The 17,608-nt window shown below is 45.9% G+C and overlaps 1 protein-coding gene across 1 annotated transcript in view; it reads left to right on the forward strand.

Annotated features, from left to right (window-relative positions):
- ARSB (arylsulfatase B) overlaps window positions 1-14,713 on the forward strand; it is a 327,272-nt gene extending 312,559 nt beyond the window's left edge. The window contains exons 6-8 of the mRNA XM_069627419.1: window positions 2,433-2,503; window positions 6,600-6,728; window positions 14,312-14,713. Of these exons, the coding sequence (XP_069483520.1) occupies window positions 2,433-2,503; window positions 6,600-6,728; window positions 14,312-14,574 (463 nt within the window). The 3' untranslated portion in view covers window positions 14,575-14,713. The remainder of the gene's footprint in view (window positions 1-2,432; window positions 2,504-6,599; window positions 6,729-14,311) is intronic.
- The last annotated feature ends 2,895 nt before the right edge of the window (window positions 14,714-17,608 follow it).

Raw genomic sequence — 17,608 nt, forward strand, 5'->3', positions numbered from 1 at the left:
GTTTTAAATGAATCTTCACATTGCTTGTCTAACTGTCCCTGCGATTATAGCGCCAACATGCCCCCGGGCGAACGTTGCCCTCTATAAGTGCCAATAAGATGAGAAAAGAATCTCTTGCCTCCACCCTTTGATGTTAACTCTTCTCCCACTTTTACTCGTCCTACTACTGCTCCCATTATTCTTCTCCGCTACTACTCCTCCTCCTCCCAACACTCCTCCTCCTCCTTCTACCACTCTCCTCCTCCTACCACTACTAATACTCATCCAACTACAACTCTCCTCCTCCTGCTACTACTCCTCCTCCTACCACTAGTTTCCCCCTCCTAGCACTGCTCGCTACTCCTCCTCCTATTACTGCTCTCCCCCTTCCAGCTACTCCTCCTACCCCTACTCAGACTCTCTTCTTTCAGCCAGTTTCACCCAATTCACATTGACTCCTTACACTACCTTTTCTGCTCACTCGTCTCACAAACATGTCCACCCACACTGCAGAACCAGTACCATTCCTAAGCCAATGCCTCGCCTGCTCCACAAACTCTCTCCATTCCATCCTTCCTCCTGCTGGTCTCTTAGTTGTCCTCCATCTCTCACCTCATCCGAAAGAAAGCCCAAACTTCCTGTTTCCTGTACCCTGTTTAAGTATCCCTCCCCCTGTGCTGATTGGCCATCTTTCACATCTGGCCCTGTCTTCCCCTCCCAGGTCGTGTATGTACAGGGGGAAGTTTTAACAAAGGGGCTGAGCCCGCCCACTTTTTTCCCACACAGGCTTGCCATATAATGAACATTGTGGCATTGGAAGTTCCAGGTCACAGTTCGTGTTTCTGAGTCTGCTTCCTGGGACCACCTCGTCTGCATATGAACGACTGACCTTGGTTTTCTATTCTCCTCTTCTCTGCGCTCTCTGTTCTTTGATTAGATGTATCTGAAATCGAGAGACAATACTAGCGAGTAAATGCACTAAGAGGTAAGGCTGGAGAAAAGCGTCTGCAAAGACACATGCTAGCACAAAAAAGAGGAGAATCAGGAACTGTAGTTATCTTTGCTGGGATTGTCAACAGGGCTGGCGCTGGCTCTGGATTCCTCCCTGCCCTTCCTACCTCTCCTGGAGAGGGGTGATCAACCCCTGTTGACAAGGACAAGGACTTCACCCTGTCACACACCTTTTCCTTTGAGTTTCACTCTGTGCCTGTTTGCTTGCTGACTGATCCCTCTCACCTGGGTAATGAATCTCCTGATCCTTGAACAAGAACTTCTTCTGGCAGACCGGGCATTACTGCCATTGCCAGCTATGTCTCCTGCCCACGTACACGTAGGGATACCATAGCTTGAGGGGAGAAATGAATGTCTCCATGCGCGCAAATGATCTGTACAGGACACCCATGGTTCAATTCCTCCACCGTGAAAATAGATTGGAGCATATGGCTGTCTCATTCCTCCCAGAGTCCAATAGGGCTTTGATTGGGAAGCTCTGATCGCATACTCCTGTTGTGCACCTCCCCCAGGCTCCTGACTCTGGGTCCTCTTCTTCATCTGTAAACGGATCAGCCAGATATTCTGGGTCCCTGTCTATGTCGATCCACTGTATGGAATTTGCTATGCTTGTATCGAGGGATTCTCTTGACTGGAGGAGTCCTATTTCCATGGGCTCTTCCTTTGGTTTCTCTGGGCAGAACCTAGCTAGATGTCCCATTTTGATAACCTATAGTCAGGTGGGTGGGCCAGTTACCCATTCATTTTTGCAAGCTGTTCAAGATCTGCTGCATTACATATAAGGAAGCAAAGTTAAGTGAGGCTGCCTGTTGTGTGGCTCATTTGTCCGTAAACGGTGGGTCGAGGTCAACGCATAGTAAGGATGCTTTGAGATTATCTAGTGCCCTTTTTAAACACGTAAAATACTTTTCCCAAACAATCTCTGCTACCGCACCTCATGCCTGCAATGCTATTCCTCCTAGAGTTCCCGCCTTCCTGCCCTTTTATCATTTTCATAAAACCATAAAAGCCCATCTCTTTGCTTTCGCTTGCTCCTAATTTTAGGTTTATTCCTGATCTCAGAATTGTGCTTATTTAGTCATGTTTTTATAGCAAGATTGATATGATGTGTTGATGTGTGTGCGTTTTGTACAGTGCACCGTGGCTCTGTGGCTGGGTTATGGTTTATAAATAAATAAATTAAATCAAACCATGGTGCTCAACTGTGACACCGAAGGTTGGCCATTCCATTAATAGCTTATTTAAAAATATGAATTTCCTGGAATTATTGAGTCTGTATCTGCTTAATTCAGAAACTCTCTGCAAATCAAAATTCCAAGCCCGTCCATGGAAACCACTTACCTTCTTGCACGACACATTTACAGTTCCTCGCCTGGAAGTTGCCACAAAAATCGAATGATAAAATAAAAAATAATATTAAGGTAAAATGATTTCTTTTCCAGTGAAGGAAGCCCCTCTCCCAGAGTAGAACTGCTTCATAACATAGATCGCATGTACGTGGACGGGAGCCCATGTAAGTATAAAGGAGCTCTTTATTATCATTCGCGTTGTATGTTTTGTTAATGTGAGAAAAAACATGGTATGTGAAAAAGGAATTAACAGGTCAGCATTTTGATAGCAACTCTCATTCAATTTGCTGAGTCCTCAACAAATTGTGATCAATGTACAGTTGGCACATTCGTGCCTCGGCATCTAAAGCTTTAGGGATCGACAAAGGAAGCCGCATTTGTACTTGAGCTCATTTTAAGTTTGCATTTTGAACAATCTGGCCAAAACCTCTGCAAATATGAGTATTTTTCATGTTATATTTAAAAAAATGTTTTGCAATCATTTGTAGTTTGCGTCCTGTGAATGTTCAACAGCCCCACACTGAAGTGTTGCCTGGAGGTAGGCAAACCACTTCATGCTGGTTCTTCTGCTCCCCCGGTCAAGCTGCAACATGGGGCAGCAGCAGAGAAACCCACTTCAGTGCTCAGATCAGCTTCACCTACCTCCGCTTGACTTATCAGCTTGCCTCCACAGCTCCACACAGCACCACACTGCAGTGTTGCCTGGAGGTTGGCAAACCACTTTATGCTGGTTCTTCTGCTCCCCCGGTCAAGCTGCAACCTGGGGCAGCAGCAGAGAAACCCGCTTCAGTGCTCACATCAGCTTCACCTACCTCCGCTTGACTTATCAGCTTGCTTCCCCAGCTCCACACAGCACCACACTGCAGTGTTGCCTGGAGGTTGGCAAACCACTTCATGCTGGTTCTTCTGCTCCCCCGGTCAAGCTGCAACCTGGGGCAGCAGCAGAGAAACCCACTTCAGTGCTCACATGAGCTTCACCTACCTCTGCTTGACTTATCAGCTTGCCTCCACAGCTCCACTGCCTGACATCTCCATTGTTAGTCTCACAGGGTTCATACAACATACATTTTGCCTTGGGGGTTCCTTTTATGTGCCAACACTCCCCTCACTAATCGCCATCTTTTCTCCCCACTTTCAGCTGCATGCGCCTCGGCCTCCAGCTTCAAGTGACCACCCACCCCTCTGCTTCCAGCCTGTAATATTCAACAATACCAGACCCAAATAAATCCTTATTTCTGTACACATGGGTTTGATAAAGCACTGTCAGTGATTAGGCACTCCAATGGAATTGGACACAGACGAAAGACTCTCATAGCCCCGTAGATAGTGATGAAATACTAACAACACTGTAGTCTTCCACTAGACTGCAAAAAGCTACTTGACTACACCTGGTGTTGTGAAAATGGGACAACCTCGTCATCCAAGGTGACGACTGATGCATATAATGGATTTAAGAAAATGACCTTAAGAGAAAGCCTGTAGGAAATAAACAGACCACGGCTGGAGGAAAGTCAATCAGTACTGAAGATTTACTAAGTAATAAAACATGTGTTTCTCAGGTGAGACCTCTGGAATAAACTGTGCTGTATATTTTAGTAGATGCACCAAACTGTCAACAGAAACCACCATTCACAGGAAACAAGACAAGCAAACCAAAGACCCAGGCTAGGAACAAGATAGCCCATTCAAGAAAAGTTAAATTATATAGTTGAAGGCATGCCATTCAGCTAGGCAAAGCAACTTTGTAATTCTGCTACTAAATTGTTTGATATTTACACCTGTAATGTAATTTACAGCTTTGCTAAATGGCATAGTTGCAGTTCCAACCTTCAAAGAGCGATTTTTAGATATTGATAAAGCCATCAAATCAATCCAGAAGCTGCAGTATGAAAATCGAAAAATGAACACCAACCTGGTTTGTTTCCTGCCTCTGCTGTGCCCCATTAGCTCTAGCATTATTTGTATCCTTGAGTGGCGCTAAAGTATCAATGAAGCAAAACTAAAAGGAAAAAACAATAAGGAAGAAGAAATGTTCTTAGCATTGAATACTGGACGGCGATTGAAAGTCAAGATCACACTTCCCCATAGTCTATTTGTGTGCCTGAAAGAAGTCCTTAACTTGAAACAGTAATTTAATTTCGTCGCTGAATGAGAGTTTTTTGATGAGTAGACTGGACAGTAACTAATAAAATGGTATGAATACCAATCCAGCCATATTACTTTTCCATATTCTACATTTGTAAGATTTTCACTTTGATTGTATTTTCTGATACACACATGATATTGAATAAATTATCTAGATAGGGAAAGACTTCTCCCTCTATCCCTCACCTAGATATGCGGCTCACCACCTCTGGCTAGGGTGAGACTCCCACATTTAAGGACAGTTAGTCTTTTTGTAGGGACAGGTACCTAGGCGACAGGTGACAAAAATCGCTCAATACCCTCTCTTATTTTGTGTTTTCACTTCGAGGGAGAAGGTACATTGGCAGGAGACATCGGAACACAACAATGGCTTGCACAGAACCTCCTAACTACACCTTGAGTTGGGTGCCTGAGCCCTCTCTTTCCCCAGAATCTCTCCCTTACTCAGTCACATTACAGAGATGAAACTAAAAGTAGACATGAAAATAAAGATTGAGACTAGCCAAGTGCATCTTCTTTGCACAGCCAAGACACATCTGTCCTAGACCCGCTCAAGAGAGACGCTTGTTTTGCAATGTACCACTCACAGCCTAGTCTTGTAAAATGGTGGCTCCGATGAGGCCTACCTCGGCTTGATTCAGTGGGCCTCATTACGACCCATGCACTGGTGCCGGTAATCCCTTACCGCCCTATTCCGAGGTCCCTTTGCGGGTCCTCCCTGAACGCCTGGTTTTACCAGGTGTTAAGGACATGACCCGCAAAGGGGCTTTGGGGGTAATAACGGTACCGCAATTTGCGGTACTGTTATTACCGCCTTTCCCATTCCCATTGAGCCCTATTGGGGCAGAAATGGGAATGGGAAGGGCCATGGTGAATGGGGAATTACTGCCCCCGCCAACCTTGGAATGGGGCGGTAATTGCTCCATTCACCATGGCGGAATCGGTAAGGTTCCGGTGGCAACCATGGCGCTAATAGCGCCATGGTTACCGCCTGGGTCGTAATGAGGCCCAGTGTCCTTTCATACCGTCAATATCTCTTGGCGTTAGGCTCTTTCCTGGCTCACAAAAACGTTTTGACCAATTCCCTTTATCCATGATTCCCTGAAGGACACCAAGCTTCCTACATTTTTATTGGGCATCACAGAAGAAACAATCTTTTTGCTACTCTGCTATGGCCCTGTGTTATGGTGTAACAAATGCAGCCACAGGGGGAAGAAAGCACTCTAGTGTTAGGAGTCTTTGAGCTATTGACAGGGCACGAATCCTAAGAAATAAAAGGGGGATGTCATTAACATAAGCAATTGGAAGTGACATTGCAGCAATGTTGTCTCGGGCAGATAGGTCAGGACAACGTGCTCGCCTTGGAAGCAAGATGATGCGGAGCAACACAGGTTTGATCCGCAGGTCCGCACTTAGAAACTTCTGGGTACCTCTGGGTATTAAGCGCATTATAAATAGCCAATTATTATTATTATCAAGTGAACCTATCTTGAGCTGAAACATTTAATTCAGTTCATTTAATTCAGTTGGCATTTCCTAATAGAAGAAAGTGCACAGGACAAATGGGAATTGGCCCTTAAACAAATTATCAACACCCTAAAAATAATCTGGGATCGAAGATTTCCAAATAACATTGTTGGCAAAGTATAAACAGTGTGTACGTTTCAACCGAACAGTCTATCGAAATATTCCATGCAAAGCAAAATTCCAATACGATTCATTCTACATTCTCTTAAGTCATGCTTTTTATGTTGCCTTGCGGGCAAGGGTCTGATTCTGGAACTTGACAATCTGGGTTCGAATGCTTTTGCAGTCAAACACATGCAAATTCACCTTCATTCACTTAAAGGGAGAAAGCAAACTTTGAATACCTCTAAAACAAAGCGACGTCTACCCTCTGAAAAACGCGGTTGGAGGCTGTCCACCCCCATGTACCCTCGACTTGGGGTCTAGTTATTAGGCTTGTTTTTTGGACTTCATCACATAAACATTGATTTTAGTTTGGTAGTAGCTGTAGAACATGCAACATGCTACTGTTAGTTTAGGGTGATTTTCTCAGGCACGTTTGACACCACATAGAACATTTTAATCCCAGAAATCTGCATTAATTTACAGGCCCTGGCGGGCACGCCAACGAGTCTGCCAAGAATATCCAATATTTCCTGTGGGAGAATTCCAGATTCAATATATCCATCCACGCCGCAATACGACAGAGCCAATGGAAACTACTTACCGGCAATCCAGGTAAGTGAACATGTGCTGTAAAACCGGTAATTGTTCTGTGACCTGCTTCCCATGTCATTGCATATCCACGTGTGAATATCTAGTGTAGGTATTGCTGTCAATATTTGTTTATATCTTCCAATGGCCACATGCTTTCTGAATCTTTGCCTACGAGCTATAGAGTAGATACAGTGGTGGGCGTGTGCATGAGCAGGTTCCGTCGGCCATCTTGTGGCTCATCCTTCACATTCATCGGGGCTGGTTGTGGTCTAATCTGAAGTGTACCAGCTCCTTGAAGCTCAGGTTATACAGGATAATTTCAACGGGACCTTGGTGCTAACCGGTTGCATTATACTCATATTTTGGGCTCGGGGCAGTGAGGACAAATATAGCCTTTATAGCACTGAGTAACACACTTTTGTGGACCTCAGAAGGATGCCAGATTAGGCTATTCGATCCTTAAACTATCATATTCTGCTGCATCGATACCGATGTCTCGACACATAGAACCCTAGCATCCATTTGCATGAATGCAGGCTCCCAATTCTTTTTCCTACTACCGACACCTGCCCAACTCGCCAGGTTGTCTTACTGCCTTTGGTCAATGGTCATATTGCCCCATTTTGTTTTGAATTGGATTTTAGGGTAGTGGGCGGTAGAAGGGGAGGGGAGAAGTCTTGCCCCCCATAAACAGATGCTGCAAAAACTGTTGTGAAATGGCCAACGTGGGGAGTTGTACTGGATCTCTAACCCTTTTCCAGCATTGCCTGCCTGGAGGGGTTGGTCCTTCAAAACTCCCTGTAATGACCCACCCCTACGACCACTCATCCTATCTCCCTGCACCGTTTCCGAACAAATCCATATTTTTTTTTAATAAAATCATTAATCTGAACGAATTGTGTTTTTGGGTAGCATGTGCCTTGAAATGCAATTCTTTGGTAAAACCGAGTGCGTCTAGGTTGTGGTTGTCCGGTTGAACGTAAAACTGGATTATCGCTCATGGGTTCCTGCCTTCAATATTTCTGTTTTGCTTCAACCTCTTTTTATTGAGATATTCATACTCGAGCATCGCAAAAAAAATGCGAATCACAATAAGACCATTAATCTCTGCGCATGTCGCCACGTGCACACTGGTAGTGACTCATCAAGAAGTCAGGGTTTAACTTAATTGGCTCAAATGGCCTCATTTCAAAAATGGTTGTGGATAAAAAAGTACCACACCGCAATATTTCCAGATTGGATAGAGGTTTGTCCTCAACTTTACCACCTATAAATGGAGGATTTACTGCAGGAAGAATTACTGCCCATAGTAAATGCCCCAAAGCCACAGTGGAGTTTTGTCAGATTTCCTGCCAAAACGATTGGTGGTAACTGTAAACAAGTGCAGCATCTCTGGAGCCACCAGTAACACGGCTGAACTCTTTAAAATCTGCAAGGAATTTGCCAATTCTACCGCAGTCTCCTCCTCTCCTCCGCCCTCACAGGCCCTCTGCTCTGCACTGGCCGCCCACTATAACTCAAACTCTGGGCATCCTGTCTTCTCTATGGGTGGTGTTGGTGGTCACAGAGCCTAAAGGCCTATCATGCTCCCTTTTTTGCCACTTCGGCATCGTGAATCAGGTGAGTTGTGCTACTGCGACCCTCCTGGGGCATAATCTGTTTATTTTTTCATCTGCTCTGCAGCGCTCCAACACCGTTCGCTTCTTTTCCTCCCTCCCTCCCCTCCCCGTCATCCATTTCCTGGTTCTTACTCCCTCCTCCCAGCCCACCCTCCTTCCCTGATTGGTGGTTCTGCTGATCATCACTGACCTTTCCAGGGCAGCCGTTGTGGCTAAGGGCCCCAGGCAAAGGGGGGGTTCCCACAGAGGCGGCTCCATATCGTGTCTGCAGGTGTCAGGTGGGGAAGCCAGTGGCCAGCCGTCAACCAGCAGTGAATAAGGAAGGTCGGAGTGGCCCAGGTTAGGTATTGAACCTCACTCTACCCTGCAAACTTGTCCATATAGCAGACTCTCAAACTTAGGTGTGTTTTCTCCTGTTTTTAAAATTGCATTTTGAAAGTATTTATAATTGCACTGTGAAACCTAGGCCTTTCTTACCACTATTCAGGACTCTCAAACTTAAATGTGTTTTTTCTCCTGTTTTTAAAATTGCATTGTGAAAGTATTTACAATTGCACTGGGCCTTTCTCCTCATTATTCAGGACGCTCAAACTTACGTGTGTTTTTTCTCCTGTTTCTAAAATTGCACTGTGAAAGTAGTGCCGTTCTGTGGCTCTGCCTCCTAGCAAAGCACTCATCTAGCAAACCTTTCTACCACTATCTAACTGGCTGTCGTCTTGTCCAATTGTCTACTTGTCTCATCTCTCTCTGTCTCGTCTGCTTGCACCCTGCTCTGTGTCCTTCCCTAGTGTTCTCACCTACCCCTTCCCACTCCCCTCCTCTTCTCTCCTCTCCCCACCTACTCTATGGTGCTCTCTGTCTCTCTTATCTTTTCTAACTGCTTCTCTATCGACTATTCTGCTCTCCTCACTGAATCTGGTAGGAAGAAGTTTAAAAAGGACATCCTGGTCTCCAACCCAGGTCTCCCTATCGCTGACACCTATAGCAGTGCCTCCACCAGCTTTCACCAACATCCTCGTTGTCGTTCCCTCGCCAGATCTATGGACTCTACATATGGTCTCTGTACTCTCTCCCTTCTCTTCCTCTCCCATTAATGGTGACACTCAATGGGAGACCCTCCTGACCTCCTTCCCTAAGGTCATCATTAATGTTTACCTGAATGGTACCGTCTTGGTCTAAGGCCCTCAAGCCAACCTTCTCCTCTTTGATAGACGCTTCCTGTGCCTCATCAAATTCCTTTCTTCTCCTGCTGTCCCCTCTCTTCCCTCCATGGCTTCCTTGCTTCCACCTGCTGTCTCCTCTTTGGCTACCTTGCCCTCACCTCCATCCTCTTCTGCCCCACCTCAGGCTGCTTCTACACCTCTGCAGGGCGTACCTCTGACTTGTACCCCTCCCAGAAAGTCTTTCAAGAATGGCAACCTTCTCCATATTGCCACTCTAAACTCTCGCTCAGCTGTAAAACACTCCTCTGACATCTGCTGCCTCCTGGAGGAACTTGACCTCAATGTCCTCGGTATCACCGAGACATGGTTCACGGCAAGCTCAGTCACGAGCTTTGACACTCTCCTCCCTGATGGCTTCAAGATCCTCTCCGCGCCCATATCCAACCGTTCTGGAGGGGGTGCAGCCCTGATCTTCCCTGAGTGGATTCCTCCCTCTGTCATTCCTACGCAGGCCTACTCCTCTTTCGAATGCCTCGTCTGCAGGCTCTCTCTCTCTCTCTCTCTCTCTCTCTCTCTCCTGGCCATTCCCTTACTGTGGCTACCATCTATCAGCCTCCTGGTCAGATCTCCTCCTTCCTCTCTGAGTGGGCGGACCTTGCCTCTTCCCTCCTGGTCTCGACCAGTCAACTCCTCCTTCTTGGAGACTTCAGCATCCACCTGGATGCTTCCTGTCCTTCCACTGGACTCTTTTGTGACCTCTGCAACTCTCTCTCTCTCTATTCTCCCATCTGGATGTTCTGATCTCTTCAGACCTTCTCCTTTCGATGCCTCTCACCACTCATCTCTCCTGGAGTGATCACTTTCTTCTTTCCTCCCATCTCACCCTCTCTACCCCTCAGGCCAAACCAACTCCAGCACTGCCAACTACCTTCTCGGTTATCCGACCCATGAAGTGTGTGTCAGTTGAGGCTTTTGCTGCCACTTTTTCACCCTCCCCCGTGCCCCTTTGGCTGACTCACACCCTGACACAGCCCTCTCCATGCTCCACTGTGCTATATCTGATACTCTCAATGTTCTTGCCCCTGTCATGAGAATCCGCTTGAAAACCCAAAGTCAAGTGCAACTGTTGGTACAACTCAGACCTCGTCACCCTTAAATGCAAGTGCAGGGTGGCTGAGAGGAAATGGTGTGCTTCCGGTACATCCGCTGACAAACTGGCCTGCCGTCTGCTCCAAAGCAATGTCAGCTCTCTATCTGCACCAATAAGAGAGCCCACATCCAAGCCTGCATCTCCACTGCATCTAACAACTCGGCCAAACTCTTTAAAATCTGCAAGGAATTGGCCAATCTTGCTGTAGTCTCTACCTCTCCTGTCCCCTCCATCACTCCTTTCCTGGGCAAACTCCTGGAAAAGCTGGCCATCTCCCATCTTAATATTCACACTGAATCTGTTGGTTGTCTCCATGACCATCAGTCTGGCTTCAGAGCAGCCAGAAGCATGGAAACTGCTCTCCTGAACATCCGTTAAGACCTGCTCTCCAACCTTGATTCCAACACCCTCTGTGTCCTCATCTTACTTGATCTCTATTTTGCCTTTGACATGGTCAACCATGCCAACCGTCTCCATGATAACCTGGGTATCACAGATCAGGCCCTGGCCTGGCTGACTTCCTTCCTCTCCGGTCGACCCTCCGAGGTCCAACTTGGGTCCTTCCTCTCCTCTATGTCTATATCTACCTGTGGTGTTCCCTAGAGGTCTAACCTCTCTCCCTGGCTGTTCAACCAATACCTGGCACTTCTTGCCCACTGCATTGCCGCTCTCTGCCCCAACTTTCAATGCAATGCGGATGACACCCAACTCATTTTCAGGCTCCCTTCCGCCACCTCTTCTACTCTCATCTCTGACTATCTGTCTGCTATCCAGGAGTGGTGTACCGCCAATGAGCTCTGCCTTAATGCCAGTAAGAACAAGATTCTCCTCATCGGCACACCTGCTCCCTCCTTTCCTGTTACTCTCTGGCCGGCCTCTCTTGGCCCTCTTCCTGCTCCCACCTGTGAGGCTAAACCCTGGGGGTCATCTTTGACTCCACACTCTCATTCTCTCATCATATCTCTGATGTCTCAAAGAAGTCACACTACCAGCTGCACCTCCTCAGAGATATTCTTCCTTTCCTCTCCTTCCCCCAGAAGCTCACTGTCTACAGAGCTCTGGTTCTCTCTAGGCTTGAATACTGCAAGAGCCTCTTTCTAAATCTGCCTGTTTCTACTCTCTGCAACTCATCCAAAACAGGACTGTGAGACTTGTCCTTGGCCTCAAGCCCAGGGTTATCTCTCCAGGACTGAAATCCGTGCACTGGCTCCCAGTGGCAGCGAGGATTAAGTTCAAAACCCTCTGCATTGTCCACAAGGCCTTCGGGGGCCTGGGACCACAATACCTTCAACTCTCTCTTCCTAAATATCTTTCTTCTCGAGCTCTTCGCTCATCTGCCTCCAACTCCCTCAGGGTCAGTTGCTTCTCCAAGCAGCAAGTTGCTGGTAGATCTTTCTTCTGCTGGGGCCTCTCTCTGGAACAGCCTCCCTGCCTCTCTGAAACTTGAGGAGAACCATCTCTGGTTCCGGAAGCACCTCAAGACCTTCCTCTTTGTTTCTGCTTTCTCTGCTCCTCTCCCCTGCTGATCTCCTAGCTGAATCTGAAACTGCACTGGTTACCTGGCTAGCCACTGATCTCGGGCCCAGGTCCCCACCCCACCAGTTGCACACCTGCACTGACCCCTGGCTACCCTTACACTCGGGGACTGTTTCTGTATCCCTACAGTCCCTACTAGCACTTGACCCCTGATGTCTGCACTTACCCTTGCACTTGACACGAGCTGGCCGCACTTTTATTTATTGTTTTTATTTATTTTACTTCTCTCCTATGAACTGCACTGCGTCCTCCCCTTCCCCACCCACACTTTTCCCCTTCCCCCCTCCCCTGCACTTGCGCGATCTCAATGTCACCCTGCCTAAAAAACCTTTGGCTCTTTTTCGACTCTCTCTCCCTCCACACATCACATACCTTGCCAAGAAGTCCAGCTATCCGCTCCATCTTCTCAGGGGCATTCTACATTTCCTCACATTCCACCAGAAGCTCAAGGTCTCCAGAGCCCGGGTTCTCTCTGGGCTAGACGACTGCAACAGCCTCTTCCTCAATCTGCCTCTTTCCTTCTTTCGCCCCCTTCAACTAATCCAGAATAGGACTGCATCTCTCCAGCCCTAAAATCTCTCTACTAGCTCCTGGTGACCGCAAGGATCAAATTCAAGATCCTTTGCATCATCACAAGGCTGTCCGAGGCCAATCGAACCATTTTTGTTCTACTTTCTAATTCTCTTGCACCCCCAGCCCCATCTTGTCTTGTGGCACCTGGAAACACTTGTATACAGGCACCATACAAATGTCCAATAACATTTATTTTAAAAAAAGAATACCAACACACTGGCAAAGAGGACCAAATTATTGAGCCCTCATTTCTTTTAATGAGGGGCGTGAGGGGGGTAGGTGGCAGACAGTGTAATTGTGGCCCTGTGTCTATGTATGTATGTCTATGTATGGTCTAGGGGAAAACATTATAGTGCATGATTAGAGGGATGGTATTAAACAGTTGTGGATATCGGTTGTGTATATCAGCGCACGTACTAGGGCGGTCGCCCGAACCTGCCTATATTCTTGGTGTAAATTCTTCTCAAGTAACTAGTCACTTCAGTTTAAGGAAAATGCCCCAGCGAGCCGCGTTCCTTGGTGGGTTGCATATCCCGGGCCTTTTCATCTCCCGTACATATGGAATGGCCAGGCAGTTATCATACCTGGTCAGATAATGGTCTGGTGAAAAATGTGCGATCTTTGAAACACCTTCATGTATTAAATCAGATTATAATATGTAGAAAGCCTTCTGAATTGGGTGGTTGGTTAACCCATACTGTCTTAAGGTTTGGAAGCATGAGTGAATGCTGGCAGTCGCCGTGTGAAGAGGTGGGGGTTGCGGTGTGTGTAGGATGGTGCAATGTGGCCTTCATGTAGGAATGGATCAGAGGAAAGCCTTGTACGATGTATATAATAGCACAGGGGGTGGAGGTTGGTGTCAGGAATCTAATCCTTCAGAAAGAAGGGAAGACCTGGCTCTTCCAGCCACACCTTGCTGTAACCTAGATTCCTGCTTCCTTGTGTGCACCCCCATCCGTATATTGGACCTTGATAACTATTACTAATGTTTACTTTCTGGTTTGCTAAATTCTCAATAGCAATATTTTAATGTAGGACCTTTACAGTAGTCAATTGACCCTGAGCTAGGTTTGTGCAATACAAATGTGTAATAATAATGTTGCCTGGAAGTCCGCTTACAAACGTGACATGTGTAAAGCAAATGCCCTTGACTAGAAAGAATTGGTACTTGGGTATTATTAAGTATTTTTGTGGGATTAACCATGACAATCCTGGGAATTTAGCTGACTTGATTCTTGTCAGAAGTTGTCATAATTGCACATGGTGTGGTAAACAACTGGAATGGAGTGAAGAGGAGATTGTGTCTAGTGTCATTTTGCCACACTAGGAAGGACTATATGTATGGGTGGGATTTGTAAAGCGCGTCCCAGCCTAGGAAGCAACGGAGTGGATTGGTTGGAGCTGGAAGGTCTGCAGTAGAGATAAAGTTGTACTTGTGAATGGCAGGACTTTCAGAGTCTTTGAAACAAGGGGTACAAACTGGGGGTGGAGTGCCTTACATGAAAACCTCATAACAAATGCCAGGGACTAATCTTCTATTAATTGTTTTCAATGCCACTGTAGGTTGCGGTCTCTGGATTCCACCACCATCCTTCAACTATTCAACACCGAGGCTGCCTGACCCGCCCACAAAAAATGTCTGGCTTTTTGATATTGTGAACGATCCTCTGGAACGAAACGATTTATCAGAAAGATACCCCCTTGTGGTGGAGAAACTACTTGCCAGGCTTCATTACTACAATGAGAATTCAGTGCCTATTTATTACCCCGCTGATGATCCACGATGTGACCCTCAGGCCACTGGAGCCTGGGGACCCTGGGAATAGACTGTTGTAATGCAAGTACTCCAGAAAGGAACCGTGCTTCAACTGTGATATAATTATCCCATGGAATGTTATTTGCTTGCCTTTTTCATCTCTCTGTTGAGCACTTGAATTCTTAAATAAAAAGTGTATTTAATTGTAATTAATTGTGAACAGATTTTTTTTTCATCCAGTGCAAACATACACCATTTAAACTTTCACAGTTGAACAACATAATGTATGCACCAAGCTTGAACATCATAATTTACAGGACTGTTTAAGGCCATAGTTATTGAATATCACAATCTGGCTGCCGTGAGCGGCTGCTTTCTGCAGTGAGGCTTGCTGGCCTAAGGTTCTTCACTCTAGTGCATCAGCTGTTGTAGCTGGAACTGAGCAGGAAGCAGAGGAGTGTGAGGCGAAGCGTGTGTGCCATGTGTTACAATTATTTTATTAATGTGATATAGTTTAGTACAAATGTACAAGCTTTACACATATTACATCATAAAAGAAAATAGAAAGAGTAGAAAAGAGAAAGAAAGAATAACTAATTAACCATCATAAAAACCATCATAAAATATATATACAAATATGCAGAACAAATGTACAACTATATAACTATATAAAACCATTCTATGTACAAATAAACACCTTCATTCAGCTCGGATCCTTAACTGCAAAATAGAAGAATGGTTATACATATTGCATATTACATACTATATGACTCCAAGGGCCACTCTAGTACTTAGTTGCATGCAAACGAGAGCTTCACGCCACACCTGAAAAAGTGCTATGTGTAATTTAGAGTTCAGAGTGTTAACACACTGTACCCAAAAATCTATCTGCTCAATGAATTCGGGGTTATTGTTATTGTTATTGTTATTTTGCACTTATATAGCGCCTTATATACCATTGGTATGGTCTGAAGGCGCTGGTAGGTTGAACGCCCTTGGGAACCGAAGTTCAGATCAGTAGAGAGAGTAGGGAGAGTCAAAAGGTGCGTGTGAGCACCGGATATGTGTGCAGCTTGTGCGGTACACGTGTAATAGCTGCTTCTTATCGGTAGGTGTGGTGGTTGAGAGATCAGGAGAATGTGTTCGTTCTGGCAGGATTTATCCGGAACGGATGTGGCTGCGTTAGGCCTGAGGAAAACGCCTGGCTGGGGGTGTGGGACCAGCAGTGTTTACATAGAATGATATGGAGTAAGCGGTGGATGTTCGTATGAGAACAGTTATACCGAATGGTGTCATAGTATCTCTGTGTTCTAGTTGAGTGGTGATGTAAGGAGAGAGTAAGCGTGGGGTGTGGTGTGATGGGTCATATGCTCTTTCAGTGTGCAAATTTCTAAATGCAACTTTCCCAGAGAGGGAACTGGGCGAACTTCTAAGTACAATTTTCCATACAGAGTCTATTGGGAACACTTCTAAATTCATTTCATCAGCACTTCTAAATGCAGCTTTCACAGAAGATATTGGACTCGTATCTAAATTCAATTTTCTACAGAGAGGTTACTGGGCGCATGGACAAATCCCCCTAGGTGTTTAATGCGATTTGTTCTCATCCTAGTGCAGAGTGTTAAGACATGTCGAGCAGTTTCATTCTCATTGGGAAGTTCACATATTCTACAATACCTCTCAGTTTTGGCTAAGCCCAACTCCTGACCCCTGGCCGCCAAAGTTGGCAAAAGGTTGATGCGTAAGAGTAAAATGAAATGCCTCAATTGGTCCGACGGACAGAGGTTTAAGTAGGGTTGCGCCTTCATAAAAGTATAAAGAACATGCATAACAAAGCTATAGGTTTTCAGGCCTTCAAGGTGCATATAATTACATTGCCAATCCCACAAATTTAGGCGGTTACGCAGCTTGTTAAACAGGCATTCATTTTCTCGGCCCCATTCGGGTACCCAACTGATTTCTTCACACAAGTTATTCAACTGAGTTGCAAATCTTTTCAGTCGGCCAGCCTCCATATCCTTGCTAATACACATGAGAAGGCTGTTTGTAGGATTATTCTTAAGCCGGATGTAAAATTCCATCCGCTTTTTCAGGACCATCGCCCTGAGAGATCTAATTCCTAGTTCCAGTCTGATCATGGCCATAGGGATGCATTGTGGGAGGCCGAGGATTTTCCTCCAGAATCTACCTTCTACAAGCTGTAGCCATACCAGATTCATATTAAAGAGAGGATCAAGGCCATAGGTAACCATAGGGGCCAGACACTGAATATACAACTGGCGTGCTGCCCATATTGAGAAGCCACTCTGTTCACGTGTACATTTGTGTATAAGCGCAGTGAGTTGCGCCGCTTTTGCACTGCGCGCCTGAATGCATGTGAGATAGTTCCCCTTATGATCGAATTCTACGCCAAGATATTTATACGTAAGGGTATATTTGATTTCAGTCACTCCAATCATCATGCGAGGCCTAGCTACTCTTCCTGCCGAAAACAGTAGCAGATTTGTTTTACTGGTGTTTATCACAAGTTCATTGGCCTCAGCATACCGTCATAGCTGCTCCGCAGATCTTAGGATTCCACTAAAGGTGTGATCTAGGATCACTAGGTCATCCGCGTAAGCCAGTATGGGGCAGTGACTAGAGCCAATCTTTGGTGGACAATTATTGATCCCCTGCAAACATTCTGGCACATCAGAGACAAACAAGTTGTACAGGGTAGGAGCTGTTACACACCCCTGTTTTACCCCTCTAGTCTGGAGAACGGGTTTAGTCACAGCGCCTAAATTATCCAACCGCACTTGTATCGTGTTGTTCATATGCAGGAGTTCTAAATAATAGAGTAGAGATTCCGGACAGCCCAATTTCCTTAATTTCTTCCATAATAAGGATCGATTTACTGAATCAAAGGCTGCCCTGAAATCTATAAAAAGTGCATATAGCGGAGGATTGGCGCGAGTCAGGGCATTACTTCTCAGTGCATTCATCACAAACAAATTGTGGGTTGTTGAATAGCCTGCTCTGAAACTACTTTGGAAGTTATCCAAAATGCCCTCACTCTCCACCCATTTTTGTAGCTCATTGAGTAAAAATGCTGCAAACAGCTT

The sequence above is a fragment of the Ambystoma mexicanum genome, chromosome 6p (assembly GCF_040938575.1).
Source record: "Ambystoma mexicanum isolate Mex_15411 chromosome 6p, UKY_AmexF1_1, whole genome shotgun sequence".
NCBI lineage: Eukaryota > Metazoa > Chordata > Amphibia > Caudata > Ambystomatidae > Ambystoma > Ambystoma mexicanum.